A 19457-nucleotide genomic window follows, 5' to 3' on the forward strand; every position below is an offset into this window, starting at 1 on the left:
TACTAAGACAGCCTCCTAGAACTTGCTAGCAGAGTCTGTGTGTGTGCAGAGGCTGCGCTGGAAGCTGACTGAGCCAGGAACTTCCCCTGTGGTGTGCACTTAGCACCCTTGATTTTTTTATGTGACCCCTGGAAAGGGCCATCTGAAGACCCACCTGATAAGGACGTTCTTCTTCTTCCGCACTGCCTGTCTCAGGGGCTCACGCAAGGTCACCTGGGCAAAATCCTGCAGGGCCGCGTAGATGGTGTTCCTGATGGCCTGGTTGAAGACGCTCTCCATCCTGCCCATGAGTACCTGCAGGCCCTTGATCATGGCGATCACCTGGCCAGGCACAGATGAAGGTCAGGCTCACCAGGCTTCAGCTTACCTATCCATCTAGTACCCTTCACCGCATTGCAGAGAGGGTGCTCTGTGAGATGCCCAGAAGCAAAAGGCCAGTGCTACTCAAAGTGCCAGTTCACTGCTAGGTAAGAAACATGTGCCAGGATGGAAATCAGCACTCTGCCTTCTTCATCAAGAAGAGTCCTGCTATAAGGCAAAGATATTAGCTACACTGAACAGTGGGCTTCATGACACAGCCAATTTTCATTCTGGCACGGTTTCCTATCTTGTTGCTGATTGATATCACACAGCAGCCAGTCCATGGAGCACATTTCATAGATCACTCTGACATTGAGAGGCCTCTCCATATACCACACACCCACAGACTGTATCAAATAGAACTTTTTTACTATAAAATTTTCTATAGAAGTATAGGTTCCATAGTGTGGGAGGAGTTTAAAGTCAAATCTATATGCATCTACCCTGTCTTCCTTTAGTGAACGCTGACCCCTTCCCTTGCAGTGACGTCCTCGAATTTTTACAATCTTTGCTTTTGAAATAATTTGGTCATTTGCTGTTTAAGTCCCTAGAACTTTTTCCTAATGATGTAAAATCTCTGTAGAAGTCTTGGGTGAGGGAAAGCCTCTGCCCTTCCTTTTTCTGCTTCCTAGGCTACAGAGATGGGAGACAGGCATTTGTAGTGAGTGTATCCTGGCCTGCCTTGGAGCTCTCCTTTGAGATCTGTCTGCCTATAGGGACAGATCCCCTTCTGGGTTCCTTACTTCTCCTTGCAATCACCATTCCTTCTCTATCCTGAGGAACAAAGGCATGTATGTATCATTTGTTTCCCAGTAGGTAAATTTAATGGGATGGAGAAGGAATAAGAAGCTTTGGGTGGCCTTGGGTGGAAGTCACATCCCTAGTTTAGCTCACCTGTGACAAGCCTGATCCTTTGGCCCCTATCAGCCACGAGTGCTAATATTGGGAGTGATTCCGAATTCTGAGGGGACAGCACAATGCCACAGCAGCCTCCTGACAACCACACTTATCACACCCAACGTGATGTGCTAGACTTCTACCTCTGCATTAGACTCTAGGTGCTGAAGGGGTGAGGCCCAGCAATGTGCACACCCTAGGACCTACAGCCTGGGCCTGGAGTGGGCCGTCAGAAAATTTTTGTTGAAAAGGAATGAATAAAGTAATGAATGAGTTTAGATGCTAAGATTTTGTCTTCCTCTAAACCTTAAAGGAATAAATAGAACATCTGAGGTTTGGGGAAACGGTGAGAACAGTTCGGGAGGTAAGGATTATATATATACCATAAGCATAGTGGTTCTGCTGGAGAGAAGCTTTAGTATAAAGAAATAATGGGACAGAAGTCTTAAGGGAACATCACATCATGAAAACATCTAGGCTCCTGGCTAGAGATGTAACTAGGAAATAATGAGACAAAGGAAGAAACAGATAATGGAGAGGTTTTAGAATAATTCCAAACACAGCAGAGTATGCAGATCTGTTACACCTATAGGGAAATCTTTGCAACTTTGGGCTAGGCAGAGATTTCTTAGATAGAATACAAAAATCACAAACCAGAAAATAATTGGTAAGTTGAACTTTATCAAAATTAAAAACAGTCGTTCTCCAAAAAAGGTACCCCTAGAAAAATGAAAAGGCAAAGTCAACAAATACAAAAAATATTTACAACATATATATGCTAGGGGCTTGTAACTACAATATATAAAAATTCTCACAATTCAATAATAAGACAGAAACCCAATTTAAAAAATGGGCAAAGATTTCAGAAGACAACATTTCAGAATGGAAGATATATGAATGGCCAATAAGCACATGAAAAGATGCTCAGTATCAGTAGTCTTTAGGGAAATGCAAATTAAAACCTCAATGAGATTTCACTAAATAGTCATTAGCATGACTAAAATTAAGAAAATTGGCAAAAGCAAATCGTAGCACAATTTCACAATGAGGGTGTGGAACAATGGAACTCTCATCTACCATTGGTGGGAATATATAAGGGTACATCCACATCGGAAAACCATTTGGCAGTTCCTTAAAAAGTTAAGTATTAACCTACAATGTGACCATTGCAAGAGAAATAAAAACCTTTATCTATACAAAGACTTATACTCAAATCTTTAAAGCAACTTTATTCATACTGGCTCAAAGCTAGAAACAGCCCAAAATTTATCAATAGTTGAATGGGTATACAAATTATAGTATATATCCATACAATGGAATTATACTCAACAATACAAAGAAACAAACTATTGATACATAAAACAATGTGGATAAAACTCAAAATTATGATGGTGACTGAAAGAAGCCAAACACACACACAAAAAATGCAAACTATACAAAACAATAGGAAATACAAATAGATCTATGGTGACAAAAAAAAAGATATGTATCTATATCTATATCTATATCTATCTATATCTATATCTATATCTATATCAGGCCCGTGGATGGTTGGAGGATAGATAGTAAATGGTACAAAGTCTTTAAGGGGAGGTGGAAATGTTCTGCATCTTTTTTTTTTTTAAAGGGGATGTATTGTGAATTTGTGTGTCATCCTTGTGGGACGTCCAGGCTAACCTCTGTACTGTTCCAATTTTAGTCTATGTGTTGCCAAAGGGAAAACAAAATGTTCTGTATCTTTGTGGTTTCATAGGTGTGTATATAACAGTCAAACTTTACATGCAACTTTAAGTGGATACAGTTTATTGAATATAAATTATACCTCAAGAAAGATGATAAAAACACTATACTATCCTCATGAATGAATGTATGGCATGCATGACCCAAGAATAGAGTCTTATAAAAGGAACATTTAGAGAACAAGATGGAGATTCTGGACATTAAAAATATAATAGGGACAACAAAAAATACTAAGAGTAGGAAGTTGAACTTCAGGATATATCCCATAAGACAGAACAAAAATGAGTGATGGACAAAACAGAAAAGATAAAAACATGAGACACTAAATCTGGGGGATCCAACATCTGATAACTCCTCTCATCTTGGTTTCCACCTGTCATTCTTTGATCACTCATTAGCCTGGGCATTTTTCTTATCTCTTTTAGCCATTTGTCTGTCCTTGTTTCTGCTGTTGGCTTCCTTTTTCCCACTTTTCTAGTAGAGTAAATGCTTCCCCTTTGGATTCTTAGGAACAGAGTGAGTTTCTAATCATTTTTGAATGGTAACTTTATTTTTTAAGATTTATTTATTTTAGAGAGAGAGAGCATAAAGGGAGAGGCAGAGGGAAAGGGAGAGAGAATTTCAAGCAGACTGCGCTGAGCGCAGAACCCAATATGGGGTTCGATCCCATGACCCAGAGATCATGACCTAAGTAGAAATCAAGAGTCGGTTGGGTCACTTAAGTGACTGTGACACTCAGGTGCTCCTGAATGGCAACTTTTGACAAAGATTAAATCAGGCAGGGGGAGAACAGGGAAGTGTATGCATACAAGGATCATGGCTGCCATCTTGCTCAGAAGCATTGTTGGAATCACAAGGATCAACACCAGTAGCAGCCTGGGATGGGATGGTAAGGAGTGGGGGGGGGTGGGTGGAGGGGTTGAGGAATGGAGGGAGTCAGTACCCACCTCGACGAAGGCAAACTTCTCTTCACTAGTGTAGTTGTAGCGCGTGGCTCTCTCATACTCTTCTGCAGTACCAGGGCAGTCCTTGTTGCAGAACTTGTCTGTGGGATGGACCAGCTTCCAAGAGTACTAGCGAGGGGGGGAAAACCCAAATGTCCATCAGCAGATGAGAGGCAAAAGCTAACATGGCGTGACCTTGTGTGTTGGGGGGTACTCCTCAGTTATAAAAGGGAATGAAGTTCTGATTCAGGCTATAACATGGATCATGGTTCTTGAAGGCATGAAGTAAAGAAGTCAGACACAAATAACTACATATGATATGATTCTACTTAAGGGAAACATCCAGAACAGGGAAATTATAGAGACAGAAGACAGATTGCTTAGGGCTGTGGGGATAGGGAATGGGGGGGTGATGGCACAGGGTTTCTTTTGGAACTGATAAAACCATTCTAAATTTGACTGTCGTTGTACAATTCTGCGAATATGCTAAAAACCAACAAATCTGCATTTTAAATGAGTGAATGGTATAGTGTGAAAATTATCTCAGTAAGGCTGTTAAAGGAAGAGTGCTGGGGAGAGGCAGAGGCAGACAAGAGTTCGCGTGAATGGAGGTCAGGCTGGAGAGGTCTGGGGAGGGGGAGGCCCTCTGCCTTCATGACACCTACCACCTCCATGACGTGCGCGCTCCACTTGGATAAAAGCTGCAGGCCCCGCAGGGCCAGGTCGAAGAGCTCACGGTACTCCTCGTCTGACTTCTGGCTGTCCAGCCCGGAGCCAGTCACCACCTGGGGAACATGAGCTGTCACCCTCACCATGTACGTGCCTGGCACTTTTAGATGCTATCTGAATCCTCCACGAAGAATACAAAAGAGGTGCTAAAATTATATCCTCTTTGATAGATAAACCGAGGTTCAGACAAGTTCTTGGTTGAAGGCCACATGGGTCGTAAATGGTTGAGGGTTTAAACTCAGGTGGTGTGATACCATAGCCCCACTCACAACTACCCCAGCTATACTGCAGAGCTGTGGCTTTCAAATTTTTAAATTGCAAATTATAGCTGTAGGACACACAACAAATTAACTCAGGAACACATACCTGTATATATATATATATATATATATATATATATATATATGAACCAACATTTTTTCATGAAGTAACTTTACTCATAATTTCTCTGATTGTCTATTCTATCTCATACAAAAATGCTAATCATAAGCCACTATATTAATTTCACAACTCATTAATTAGATGTCTCGCCAATTGAAAAGTGCTGAAGATAAACACCTACTTGAATGTGTATTATTCCATAAGGCAATATGGGTGTATGCAAGTGCATATGCATAGATATGCATGCAATATGTATGCATACATATGCATACATACATATACATGCACGCATATGCGCATATATGTTTGCGTGCATACATGTATGTACCTGCATATATGTATATACATATCGAGTCAGCCCTCATTATTTGTGGGTTCTGGTACTGTGAATTTGCCTACTCACTAAAATCTATTTGTAACCTTCAAGTCAATACTTCCAGTACCTTCACTGGTCATTCACAGGTACGTGCTGAGTGGTGAAAAATCTGAGTCCTGTCCCAGCTGAGGTTGAACATGATGACCCTCTGCCTTCTTGTTTCAGTAATCAGCTGTATACATGTCCTTTTCATGGTTTATTTAATGCCTCGTTTTCCACATTTTTGAACTTTTTACTGGTGATTTCACTATTTAAAGTGGCCCCAAGTGTAGTGCTCAAGTTCTGTCTAGTGATGCTAACTGCAAGAAGGCTATGACATGCCTTAGGGAAAAAGCACAGGTTTTAGATAAGCTTTGTTTGGATGTTAAATTATAGTGCTGTTGCATGTGAGTTAATGTCAACGAATTAACAATATATATTATAAACATACATTACATAAGGGGACTTTAAATAGAAATACACAGAAAACGAGGTTATACATTGATCAGCATATGAAAATATTGTGACCAAAGGTTCAAAGGAACTGAACTCTGTACTTCCTCTAGGAGCAATAGTTCAGCATTTGTTGATCTAGTGTTCGTGCCCACTTTATAGAATATAATTTCTGTGAATAATGAGAATTATCTGTGTATACACATGTATAACATGTATAACTTAAAAAAAAAACAAAACTTTAAGCCAAATTCATTGTTAGGTCACACCAAAACTTGACAAAGATGAAGGAGGCCCCAGCGCTCAAATTATTCCCATAGCTTTATTTGATTGTCACATATGGTCAAGAAAGCCAAAGGTTTGGGCTTGACCTTGGTCTATGTCTTCTAGGAGACCTCCTAAGGATATGGGCCGCCTGTCTAATGACCACACCATGTGCACCTGTCTGTCCTCATTTCAAATATGCTGCCCTTTGATCAAAGACATTTTCTGAGTTTGGGTTTGGAAAGCATATGCATTATCACCGCCAGCCACATGATGGAACCAGTGAGCAAACGTAGGATAGTGCAGAGTCATCCAGGTTGGAATCCAGAGACCTATGTTTATCAAACCAATATGTAAATTTATTAGAAGGGTATATATGGGAAGAGTCCAGGAGGATACAGAAACCGAAGTATTAATCACAGTTGGTGCTGGTTGGTACAATTTTACATGATTGACTTCTCTTCTTCGTATATTTGTATTTTTTCTGAGGTTTATGCATTGGCTATATTTCCATATTAAAAAAAAGGAAAAGAAAAATTTGACACCAGTAAAAATGTAATTGGTGGGATTGCAAGAGATTTTATGGTCTTCTGTCCCTAATTGCATTTTCTGATGTGTTATAAGGATAATTTATTATTGTGTAGTTTTAAAATATTTAGTAAGTGCTTTGAGCATGACTGTTCAGAACTGTTTCTCTTGCCATCCAGGGTCAAAATGGCTGGGATTGTGTGCAGATCAACCATTACTGGGCCACCATTATCTGCTGGGCAAGATGCATTTTCCATGCATCCTACTGTTTAATCTTCTCAATGAACCTTTCCAGATACTATTACCCCCATTTTACAGATGAGGAAACTGAGGCACAGAGATTATGAATAACTTGTGAAGGTCAGTGGCAAAACCAGAATCAAATCCAGTTCTGTCTGACTCTCTTGGCCAGTCTGACCTCTTGCCTCCGATATGTACTGCCTCACTCCTGCTCTCCATTATCCCTGTGATCATTTCCTTCCTGGCTAGTCCTTGTCCCTTCACACCCTGAACCCCCCAGGCCTCCATCCTAGCAGCCAGAGCTAGCTTACCTCACTGTTGCTGTAGCGAGCGAGTTCGGAAATGAAGCGGATGTGGTCATCCCGGATCTGAACCATCTGCTCGCAGATGTTGTACTGGGGACTGATGCTGCTCTGGGTACAGGTCCACCTGGGCAGAAAATCACAGTGTTGGAGCAGGTCCTGGTCTTATATACCTCAGCAGGATAGGCTCCTTCCACTCACTAGTTGCTCTTGGCGATCAGCCAAATGTGGCTGGCTCCCCTGGGTAGACCCAAGAGGTGTCACAGCCACCAGCTAGAGAGCCTGCCACAGGCCGACTGCAATTGTCTTTTTCCTCCTCTGAGACCCAATCACAGGCTTTTCCGGATACCTTATGTCCATGGTACTTACCAGTTCTATGAGCGAAGAGCCTCTCTAGGGCTACAAAGAGCTGAAAACCGAGTGAAGAAAAGGCAAGGTGGGTGACCTCCCCAAACATGCCTACTGACTGTCAGCATTGGCGGCATCCTGTGGTTGAAACCGGCTTTGGTAGGGCTGCTGGGGTGGGACCCGGGAAACTTACAGGGATCGTGCCTCTTTGTCAACAGTGATCTGGCAATGTGAGAGGACTCCATGGCAAGGGATGTGTTCTGAGAGGTACTGCTGGCAGGCTTTTCCTCTCTGTCCCTCCCTCTCTCTTTTGCCACTCCCTTCTCATTCCCCTTGCCTCTCTCCTTTCTCCTCAACTCTTTGGAAAAAGATCATTGGGAAAACCATCCTGAAATGGAGAGTAAATCAAGGAATGAAAGTCTTCACTCTCCTTCCCCAAGAGAAAGAAGGATGCCCCCTTCACCCTCTTCTGTCATCTGGTGCTGGGTGACCCCAGGGACAGACTAAGCATTAGAACCAAACAAGGTGGATAAACATTTTGGGAAAAATTTCATATCTCAAAAGGATCTCCTTGAAGTGGCTCTCATAAGAATGCTTAGATTGGTGATAAATTTCTTCATGCTTTTACTGTGGCATGACTCATATTTTGGGTTACTTGTGCAGGGGGGACACAATCACTCAAACTCCTGACACCCCACCGTGGCCACATCACCACTCCCAACCAACTTTAGATGGTCAAGGATGTACGCAGGAAATGTAAGGAAAGGAGTTCAGCATTCTCAGTTCCATGCTTTCCCTAGAGAACCTCCTCACATGCCAGCAGCCAGCAGGTTATGAAAAGACTAAATCAGCTTCCTTGGTGAGGCTCCCTTACAGGGTCTCAAGGCTGGTGGGGCTCGAGGACACTCCATTCACATATTCTTAAGGTACTAACCCTCACTTTTGACTAAAGGACAGTCAGCCACTCTCTGTTTCGAAAGGTCATATTCATTCAGCTTTGGGGAAGATGCAGACAGAAGGAACTTTATTAACAACCCCAGATATCAAAGGAGTGGCCAAGGCTGCACCTAGATGTCACCCACCTGCCATGAGTCACTGACACCCCAGATCCTAGCACAAGTTACCTAGAACGGTGGTTTATAAAACAATCTAAGGTGAGGCTATCGACCCACTTTGCAGGTAGAACCACCAGGCCATATACTCAATGACATACTTACTGCATAGACATAAATCTGAGGAAAGAAGCAAGGTGATGAAGGATGCCATCTTGCTCCACCCGACCATGGAGGGCCAGCCAGTCCTCCCCCTTCTTGAGGGAAGGTGGGCTCCTGCCATCCCATTGTGGGCAGCATGGGTCAGCGCTGGGACGGAGAAGGGGCAGGGCTGTGCTCTGAACACTTTTGAACCCTGGCAGCAAAGGGCAGATACAAAAGAGCTCAGAGCACCCTCTGCTGTTCCCTTCTGGCCGGCTGGGTGCCAGTGTTGTGATGGAATCCACCTGCCCAGGGCTCTGGGGAGGGAGGAGGGGCTGAAGTGGCCCCTCGGCCCCCTGCCCGGGCTGGGCATCCTCGCGGGAGCCGAGAGACATTATGGCAGGCACTCACTTGGACTTGTTCTCTTCATAGTGAGCACTGGTCTTAATGTATCTGGCCAGCTCTATCTGCATGTCGCCGAAAAGGGGCACCACTTGCAGCTGCTGCAAAGGAAGCAAACACAAGGCGTGAGATGCTGAGAGAGGAGTGGGGGTAGGTGGCTGCCTTCTGCTGGGGAAAGCAGGCCTCTGTGTACCTCTGGGCCAACCCCTAGGTTCTTCTTCTGATCATGCTACTTTGTCACCTTGGCACCAGAAAGAGTCCCAGTTGTACAGGTCCTCTCTTGCCTCCAGCCAACCCATGTTCCAGCAACTGAGCACAAAAGGGGCAAAGTGATTTGTCTAAGGTAACACAGCAGGCAGAATGGATGAAGGATGAGAATCAGATGGCCTGCCTCCCAGGGCAGGGTCCTTTCTGCTTTAATTTCCCTGGGATTCTTGGATCCTTGCTGCCGTGAACTCTGGACTAGGAGTGGATACCTGGATGCTGCCGGCTGGGTGTGTGGCCTTCCTGAGAACTTTACAACATAAAGCAATTGAAACCCTAACACTAAACGCCAAAGGGCAGACAGGTCCTAAATGAACACCAGGATAAATGGAGAGGAGGCTGGTATGTACTGCTGGCTTCTATGCACAAGTACCATATCAAACTCTTCGAAACCAGATTTTTAGGACGGTGGTGGATCCATGTCATTCTGCATTTGTTAAGTCACACAGAATGTAGAACGCCAAGAGGGATTCCTCATGGAATCTATGGACTTTGGGTGATAATGATGTGTCAGTGTAGGTTTGATGATTGTAAAGAGTGTATCACTTTGGTGAGGGATTCTGATAGTGGGGGAGGCTCTACATGGTGGAGGGCAGGGGAGTAAATGGGAAAACTGTGCACTTTCTGCTCGATTTTGCTGTGAACTGAACTGCTCTATAAAATAGTCTATTAAACAAAAAAAAACAGTCTCTCAATCCATACAAATACTTTGTGAGGTCAATACAATTATCATCCCCATTTCACAGATGAAAAGATTGAAGTTTAGATAGCTCAAGTAATCTTCACACAAAATCAAACCCGAGAGAAGTCAAGGAGCCAGGATGATAATCCAGGGCTCTGCCTCCCACTGAATCCTCAAGGAAACTCTATAAAGTAAATACTCTTTGCATTCACATTTTTCGGGCTGAGGAATTCCATTTCAGAAAGGTTTGGTGACTTTCCAGAGTCATCCAGCTGTTGAGTGGCAGAGCCAGACTAAAACCCAGGCCTGACCATGGCAAAGCTGTATTACTCAACTGCACCCCAATCTCATTCCTGACTGGGGGCAGAGACGGGTTTTACAAGGTCTCCTGAGATGAGCCCTGTTTTCATCTGGGGCAGCTCCAGAGAAAAGTGAAAGTTCCTGCCTTAAAAAGAAGCAAAGCCACAGGATGCCTTTGGTGATTTATTTCCCTCTTCACCTGGAAGCGTCAGTGGGATCCAGGCCCAGCCTAGTGTCCCCCATGCCACATGGGGGACTTTTAATGTTAAGCCTGGGTTTTCCATGTCTAACCTCTGAGGCTCTACTCCAAGCCTGGAGTGCCTGATGCTAGTTAAACTGACACCATGGAATTCAATTCCAAAGCAGGAAATCTCTTCATGAAAACCTCAAAGGCTTAATTTAACCCCAGGTTTTCTTTTTAAAAACCTGGGGCCAGAAGATCAAACCTCGGAGGCACTGCAAAGGTCTGAGTGTATAACGGACCATGATGAGGCATTGCACCCAGAGGCAGGGGGCAAGTAGAGGGAGTCCTCAGTGGACCAGGAGAGGCTGTGACTTTGCAAGTGAGAATCAATTTAAAATCCAGTCTTTAATCCTCCTGCTTCTGTGAGCTCTTATTCATATGGAAAATTAAAGCAGGCACTATCTTCTGGGATGCACCTCTTTCTTTAGATAGCAAGGAATTCAAGAAAGACAAAAAGTAATATGCAGAAAGAATCTTAAGGCCTCCCAGCAGAATCCTGAGACTTGGGAGCATGTCTGACTTCAATGGGGCAGCCTTCTACGGAGGGCAGTTGGAGGTCCTTATCATTCTACCCGCCTCCTCCTCTTGGGGACTTTAGAGCTGCAGCTCCGTCAACAAGCCCTGCTTCCTGCAGATTTCTTCCCTTTCCTCAGAGAGATTGCCCTGCCGCCCGGCCCCACCCTCAGGTACTGACCTTAAAGAATTTATCAATTTTGCTGAGGTTGATTCTCTTCTTGGCATCCAGTTTGTAAATGTTACTGACGTTTCCATCCATCAGGTAGAGACCAAAACCCATTACCTAGAGCAAGAAAGTGCAGAGCACATCATGACCACTGGAAAAGTTTAAAAAACAAAACAAAACAAAAAAAGGAGGTCTGTGCATGTGCACACACACATGTATGTCTTGTAGTGACACCTTCTCTCTCAAAACCCACATGTCTTCAATTAAAGAAAGGAGACATAAATCTGATTTCAACTAAAAACTTGATTTCTGTGAAGAAATTCAGACCACCCTGTAGTGTGTTGTAATGGTGGTCGCTTGTTGAGTCCTTACTATGCGTAGGGCTTTACCAGATATTCTCCTCAATTCTCACAACAATCTTATGAGTCAAGTCACACAGCTAACAGGTTGCAGAGACAGGGTCTGAAGCCAGATCGGACAAGAACATCCACACATTTAGATGCTTCCTGCGAGGAAGGGCTGAGCGCTGCTTGTTGCTGCATCCCTGGGGTCTAGCACATTACAGGCACTTGGGAATACCTGCTCAGTGTCGAATGAATGTGAAACTGCTGACTTCTTTCCCCAAGGAAGCTAAAACAATGCAGAGATTCGCAAGGAGCCACTGGTGACTTCATTCGGGAACATGTTTTTGTCTGACAACGCCATGTAAGTAGGTCAGGCTGACTCTGGATGTGCCAGTCCATTTAATAGCTTCTCGAATGCTGACATGCTTTGCTCCTTCTGTCAAATGCACAGCAAGGCTGAAGGGGGCCTGAACAGCTAGGCTGAAAGCAGCTTCCCTTGCTGAGAGCTGCTGTGACCGTGGGGAAGTCACATCTGACACGTAAGGGACTGGATTAGAAGACTATTGAGGTCGCATCCCTCTTAGCCCCATTCTGTCTCCTGCTCTGCAGGGTGGGCACCAGACTCTTCCACGTTAGGTGAGAGGTGCCCCTGGTGGCAATCTGAGCTGCAAAACCAGGGAACAATCAATATTGAGACCCAGAGCCTGGGGGAAAGTGGTGGAGAGCTGAGGGCAAGAAGATGAAGAAGTAGAGGAGTAGAGGGATTAAAAGCCAGTGAGAGAAAACCAGGGCCAGAGAATCTGCTGGCAGCATCTCAGAGAGCTTGGTGGGCTGGAATTTAGTGACCTGGTATGTGGCAGCAGCTGTTCTGGGCAGAGCTTTGGGACCTGCCCAGGCACAGCAAGGGGGTGAGAGAGACCACTAGGCTCTTGGGGACTCATCTGGATTTCTGATGGTACAGAGGAAGCCGGAGGGAACAAATCACTGAGATACCCCTTCCTACAGATATTGTCGAGGTGCTGTGGGAACAGAAAGAAGGAACCCCAACAGGGCTGGGACTCAGAATAGCATGCCAGAGTGGCAAGGCAGAGAGGAGGAAAAATAAAACTACCAGGAGAACTCTGGAAGAAGGGGAGGCTCTGGGGAAGACTGAAAAGGGGCTATGCAGGGTGTCAGCAGAACATGCAGAAGGCTGCTCATCTCAGTGCTACTGCTGTCCAGAGAAATCAGAACCCAAGCAGCCAAAGGCCGAGTAATGGCAAAAGAAATACAAGCACATCCGTATCACATTGTTGAGTGGTTGCATAATATTCCCACTACACTTAATGAAATGGAATACAAATTACACACACATCATTTATGCATATAGCATATGCTAAAGAAGTATAAGCACAGAAAAACTGAAATATATCAAGATGCTAAAAATGTTACCTCTGGAGGAAAAGATGGGGAGACATTAAAATTTTTTGTGCTTTTCTATATATTCCAGATTTTCTACAATAAATATTACTTGATAATTTAAAAATGAAATTTGCAAACCGCTGGAACAAATGTGACTACTTTGTGACAGCAAAAGCTTGAAGATTTTGCTTTCCCTTTGAGTCAGCAATTTTCTCCTCTATGACATTTGACTTGGCAGGAGTATGTACACAAAAGTTGCGCTCTAAGAGTGTTCAATGCAATTTGGCAAACAAATATCCAATGATAGGATTTGTTTAGTAACAGTATCCATGCACAATGGGACACTCAGCAGCCATTAAAAATTACATTGTAGAAATATCCTTAACAGCATCTGGAAAGGTGTATATGACATATGGAAGGAAAGAAAAAAGGACAAAAAATTATGTCCGGTAAGATCTGTATCAGTGTTTAAGAAAAAATAAACATTAAAAAAAGATTTTAAATAAGAAGGAGGTGAAGGGGCTAGCCCAGGACGTGGGGTGTGTGACTACAGTTATACCTTGAGGAGCATGTGCTTCTCGCTGGGGGTCAGATACATCTTGTTCTCGTAGTAATCCACGCAGATGTTGACAATGTCTGCCAGCAGCTCCTCGTAGCCTGGGATCACTTCCAGTTGCTGATGGAGACACTGAACAGCAACGCCCCCCACCCCTGGTTAGCTCCTCTCCCTCCTCCCCACCCGCACCACCACAGAAGGCCCACGGCTGATTGGCAGTGACACTGCACAGCCCCCCTGACCATCCCAGGTGGAGGGAACCTGCATCTTCTCCTTAAAGTCCCCACTTCTCCTTAAAGCTTCTGCAATCTTCCACGGCAGGCAACCTGCCCCCACTCTGAGCTCTCCATTTTATTTCCTGGCAATTCTGACATTTAGCAAGGACTTTCTTGGGCTGAGCTGAAAAGCAGTTCAGCTTTACAGTAACAGGCCTGAGTAATCTAGGCTTAGCTTTGAGGGTATAGACTTAGCCATGATACCTCAGACGATGACAGAAATACCCAGCCCAGGGGAGGAGAGTGGGACCAGCAGGTGTGCCCCTCCTGGCAGGACACAGTGGTACAGAAGCATTTCCCATAAGAACAGAGTCTAAGAGCTCCATCTCAGGCCCTTTCTCTCAAAAGGGACAACCTGGGCCCCTGTGGAGGACACCGTGAAAGACACTGCTGGTGCTTTCCACAGACAACCTGGGGCTGAGACGTGGGGCTGAGTCTCGGAAAAGAAACATGGAGCCTCAACACTGGCAGCCTTGTGCAGTTAACCAAGAGCAGGAAGGGTCCAGTGAAGCCAGGAGCATCCCTGAGAGAGGTTTGAGCCTGAAATGTTTCCAAGATGCACGCCCCTCTCAGCTGGAGCCCAGCTCACATTCTTGCTGGTGCCTGTTTAGGCTGACCTGACAGGTGAGCAAGACGGGTTACATTAAGTCAGTCAGAGCAAAAGAGCCATAGCTGATGGGGGTGCCCAGCAAAGTGGTGGCAGTAACGATAGCTACGGCAGCTTATACTCTTACCACTCATCAGGCTCTGCTTACTAAGGGCTTTTGATATGATGTTTCATTTCTCACAACAGTCCTATGAGATGGACTCTTATTCTCAAAAATAACAGATCACACCACAGATGAGGAAACTGAGGCTTAGACCTCAGTTCTAAGATCTGAGGGTCTCAGATCTCACAAGATCTCACAAGGGTCAGTGGAGGGTCCAGGATTAGAAAACAAGGCTGTCAGGGCACCCGAGTGGCTCAGTGGTTGAGTGTCTGCCTTCAGCTCAGGTTGTGATCTCGGGGTCCTGGGACTGAGTTCCACATCGGGCTCCCCACATGGAACCTGCTTCTCCCTCTGCCTCTCTATGTCTCTCATGAATAAATAAAATTTTTTAAAAAAGAAATAAAATGAACAAGTCTGTCAAACTCCAGAACCCAGGCCCTCAATCCTCACTGCTGTAGGGGTAGCACATGGGCTGAGAAGGCTTTCAGGGAACCAAATCCGCAGGGGGTGAAAGGGTCATCTGTGGCTGGGGAGCGGACTTAGTCTGTTAATCCATCAGCAGGGAAGTGAGGATGTTAGATCTGGACTAAGCTCCCCTGCTTGTGGTCCCTCAATCTTCAGGCCCCTGCCTGTGTCCTGGGACACCAGGCTGAGATGAACAAGGACTCTGCCATCACCTGGGTGATCCTGTTGTGGTTGGCCAGGAACATGGAAAGGTTCTGTGACTCCTGGATAGACTGGGGGTCCGCCATCTTCCTCAGGAACTGCGCCGCCCTACACGGTGTTGCAGAGAGGAATGCTCAAGCATAACCCGCCTAAGCTGGGCCTCACTGACTCCCGCTCCCACCTAACCCAGAGTCGTGCCCCCACCCCCCCACCCCCGCCCCGAGGCCTGAGGTTAAGGAGCTCACAATATCACAGATGACTCTATTATCAAAGGAGAGTGTATTCTGGAGTCATTTCCTTAGGGACCATATACACCTTGTACATTTAAGGATACCTACATTTAAGAGGCAAGAATACACTGAAGGCCCAAACCGGCAAGTTTAAGGGCAACAAGCATCCTATCAACCAGCCAGAGGTGGCAAGACAGAGCGAAATGGGCATCCCTGCGCCATGCTGTGAAACCTGCCGTGAAACCACACAGTGGTCATGGAGAAGAATCCGAGGCAGGATGTGTTGGTTTTGCATGGATTATGTTACTTACAGAAAACCTCCAAGTTTCTAAAGCAAAGCACTGCGTGGAAACAAAAGTCTATTTCACCCAATAGGGTTATAGGTGAAGGGTGATGGTTGTGGGGAGCACTCACAGGGCTCGATGGGGGAACACCACGCCATCCTGGTCTGTCCCAGCCTAACCTGGTAGTGGTGCAGCCCATATCACGACTGACCACGAGAGCACAGACAAGACACCCGCCTTGCTCACAGCCCTAGCTGCTCTGCATGGTGTCACTTATGACCACGATGCAAGGAGTGGCCAAAACTGGGGAGAAACACAGGGAGCAGCGGGGGGAGATGTAGGAGATATTATACTATGAGTTGTCTACGAAATCTTTGTGAAAGCTGCCATTTCTGCACCAGGCTGAGGAGGGGGCTCTGTCTATGGACACCCCCAGGTTACACAGTTCACTTAGGATACAATTGTGGGAATAGGTCTGTTGCCTGCTTTTTCCAGTTACCTTGGAGCCCCAAGAGGATGTGATTCAAGGAAGAGGGGGCCTCTTCATCAGTGACACAGAAAATCCCTCCCAAGATACATCTGCAGACACTGAGAGCTCATCTGAACATCAGCAACATATAGGAAAGATACCTGTTGCTTTCAAATGCCCCCTGCCACCTTCTAGGTGGTGGTATCCTAATTTCTGGAGCACGACAATCCCTCACACATTCTCAGTCCTTCTTTCTCAGCTGACGCGGACCTCCAACTGACTCTGAGGGAAAGCACCTGTCCAACTGGAGCCTCCACTCCCCACAGTTACCTGATGGAGGGGTCCACACGGGACCCAAACCAGAGCAATGACAATCTGTGGGACTTTTGCAAAAGTTATTTCAAAGAAGCACCCTTTCTTTCCTTTGAAACTGGGGGTGCTGTGCTGGTCAGAGGGTAGCTTCTAGCTGCCGAGGCCACCACAGGGCACAGGCCTGCCTGAGAAGGAAGCTGCTATCAAGGGAGGTTGAGCCCAGAGGTAGGGGGAACCAGACCAACAGCATCTGAGTACCTGGATCCAGAAACAAGGAAGCTTTTCAGTTTTGGGAGCCAATTGAGTTCCTTTTTAATATAAACAGTTTGAAATGGCTTTCTGAATATTGCAGGAAATGACTGATGTGACTGACCATTTTATGATGATCTTGCAGGTCCTATACTGCATGGGAAACTACTACTGCTCCACAGGTTAGGGAAAATGAGGATCTGACCCCACCTTGAGACAGAACATCTACAGAGACCCAGTTCTCCAAAGACTCAGCTCTGCATGTTATTTCTCAAACTGCAAAAGCTGGTAACAGGCCCAACCCTGCTCGTGCTGGGGAATGGCCAGCTTGGTTCTGGAGGAGGAGCGTGGCAGGACTGTATCCTCTGCCTGCCCCAGGCTGGCTCCGCAGGAAGAGGGGGCTGGGGTGAGGGCGCCCTGACCTCTTGTAGGCAGAGTGGTCATTCTTGACGCTGCACTTCATATTCTTCAGCTCATCCAAGACGGCAAACATGTTGATGAACTTGCCCAGCGTCAGAAGGTAGGCCTCGGAGACAAAGTCCTTCCTCCGCTCGGCATGGCACAGCCGCTTCACCTCACTGCAGAACCGCTCGATGGCCTTGCGCTGCAGGCAGAGGGGGCAGCAAGTAAGGCCAGGCAGCCCAGGAAGGGGGCTCACTGTGCTCTCTGTGGAGAGCAGGGTCAAGTCTCCCTCCTCTGAGGCTCTAGTCAGAGTTTAGAGAAAGTCAAATCTGTCAGGTCATTCTCAGAGGAGTCCCTAAATCCAGGGCTCATTTCCAGAGGGTAGCCTGGAACCTGCAACCTAGTGAGTCATATCAATGAATTCATTCACCATGCCTTCACTCAAAAACCTTGTCTTATTCTCTTATTCATTTTTGTGTCCCAGCACCTAGGACAGTGTCAGGTGCCAGACAAGAGTAGGGTAGGGACCACGAGTGACAGAAACATTCAGAGAGAGAGGGTAATGTATCCAATAAATAGTATTTATTGAGCATCTACTATGTGCCAAAGATCATTCAAGGTACTGGAGTAAAGTAGAGAACAAAACATAAAAGAAAAATTTCTACTCTAAGGGACTTGTATATGAGGGAAGGCAGAAAACAAAACAAATGCTCTGTATTAGAATGTGATATGTACTACGGAGAAAAATAAAGCAGGAAAAATAAAGCAGAATAATAAAGGGGAATAGGGAGGGCAGGGGGAGCCATATACTTTAGTAGGAAGATCAGAGAAAAAATCATTCAGAGGTGATTTCTAGGAAAAGAGTTTGAAAGTAGAGAAGGAGAATGACAGGGATAACTGATAGAAGTGCATTCTGGACAGCATGAGTGGCCAGTGCAAAGGCCCTGGGGCAGGAGTGTGCCTGGCATGTCTGAAGGATGAGTAATAAACTAGTGGTTGAAGTGGAGTAAGCAAAAGGAAGAAACTGGAAGCAGAGAGGAACCCTTGAGGCCTTTGTGAGGGCTCAGGTTTCTACACTGAGTGAGTCAAGAATAATATGATCTGAATTGTATTTTAAAAGGGTCACATGGGGGATCCCTGGGTGGCTCGGTGGTTTAGCGCCTGCCTTTGGCCTGGGGCACAATCCTGGAGTCCCAGGATTGAGTCCCACATCGGGCTCCTGGCATGGAGCCTGCTTCTCCCTCCTCCTGTGTCTCTGCCTCTCTTTCTTTCTCTATCATGAATAAGTAAATAAAAAAAAATCTTTAAAAAATAATAAAAAATAAAAGGGTCACATGGGACACCTGGGTGGCTCAGCAGTTGAGCATCTGCCTTTGGCCCAGGGTATGATCCTGGAGTCCCAGGATTGAGTCCCACATCAGGCTTCCTGCATGGAGCCTGCTTCTCCCTCTGTCTATGTCTCTGCCTCTCTCTCTATCATGAATAAATAAAATCTAAAGAAAAAAAAAAAAGGTCACAGTAGCAGGCAAAGCTAAAAGGAGGGAGAATAGTTAAGAGATATGAAAATATGTCTACCCCAAAATGTATACATGAATATTCACAGGACCTTGTTCATAATAGCCTCAAAGTGGATATAATCTAAATGTCCATTAACACAAATATGTAAATAAAATATGGTAGATCCATATAGAAGATTAGTATTTGGTCATACAATTTGATACCTGCTACAATATGGATGGATCTTGAAAACAATATACTAGGTGAAAGAAGTCTGTCACCAAAGGTCACATATTATGTGATTCCATTTATATGCAGTGTCCAGAAGAGGCAAATCCATAAGACAGATTAGTGGTTACCTAGATCTGGAGGGGGGCAGGTGGAAGGTATGATGGGGTGATAGCTAAAGGGAATGGGATTTCTTTTTGGGGTGAGAATGTTCTACAACTGAGTGTGGTGGTGGATGTACAACTCTGTGAATATACTAATAAAAACTGTTCAATTGTCCAATTTAAATGGACAAATTGTATGGTATATGAATCATACCTCAAAAAAAATCTGTTCCCAAAAAGAGCAGCTGACAAATAACAAAAAAGGGCTAAAGTAGCAATTCTGAAAGAGACACAGAGAGAGGAGGAGGTGGAGGAAGAGGGAGAGGAGGATAACTAGGAGAAAGGAGAGAAATCACTCCTTGTATGTGAACTTTACTCCATGGACATGGGATACCCTGCCAGTCATTCCTTCCTTCAAAGCC

General features: G+C 45.3%; 1 protein-coding gene across 5 annotated transcripts in view; it reads right to left on the reverse strand.

The window, feature by feature from the left end:
• The window catches only part of CYFIP2 (cytoplasmic FMR1 interacting protein 2), a 123894-nt gene that overhangs the window by 75825 nt on the left and 28612 nt on the right, over window positions 1–19457 (reverse strand). For 3 of the 5 annotated variants that reach the window (XM_035715651.2, XM_049109200.1, XM_049109199.1), the window contains 9 exons: window positions 17227–17408; window positions 15272–15368; window positions 13613–13741; window positions 11321–11425; window positions 9146–9237; window positions 7203–7320; window positions 4607–4726; window positions 3945–4070; window positions 155–321 (listed from right to left, as the gene is read on the reverse strand). In XM_035715651.2, the coding sequence (XP_035571544.1) occupies window positions 155–321; window positions 3945–4070; window positions 4607–4726; window positions 7203–7320; window positions 9146–9237; window positions 11321–11425; window positions 13613–13741; window positions 15272–15368; window positions 17227–17408 (1136 nt within the window). Of the gene's footprint in view, window positions 1–154; window positions 322–3944; window positions 4071–4606; window positions 4727–7202; window positions 7321–9145; window positions 9238–9612; window positions 9636–9773; window positions 9822–11320; window positions 11426–13612; window positions 13742–15271; window positions 15369–17226; window positions 17409–19457 lie in introns of those variants that run through there. The other 2 variants (XM_049109201.1, XM_049109202.1) reach the window with 2 other exon arrangements.

This window comes from Canis lupus, chromosome 4, assembly GCF_003254725.2.
Source record: "Canis lupus dingo isolate Sandy chromosome 4, ASM325472v2, whole genome shotgun sequence".
In the NCBI taxonomy this organism is placed as follows: Eukaryota; Metazoa; Chordata; class Mammalia; order Carnivora; family Canidae; genus Canis; species Canis lupus.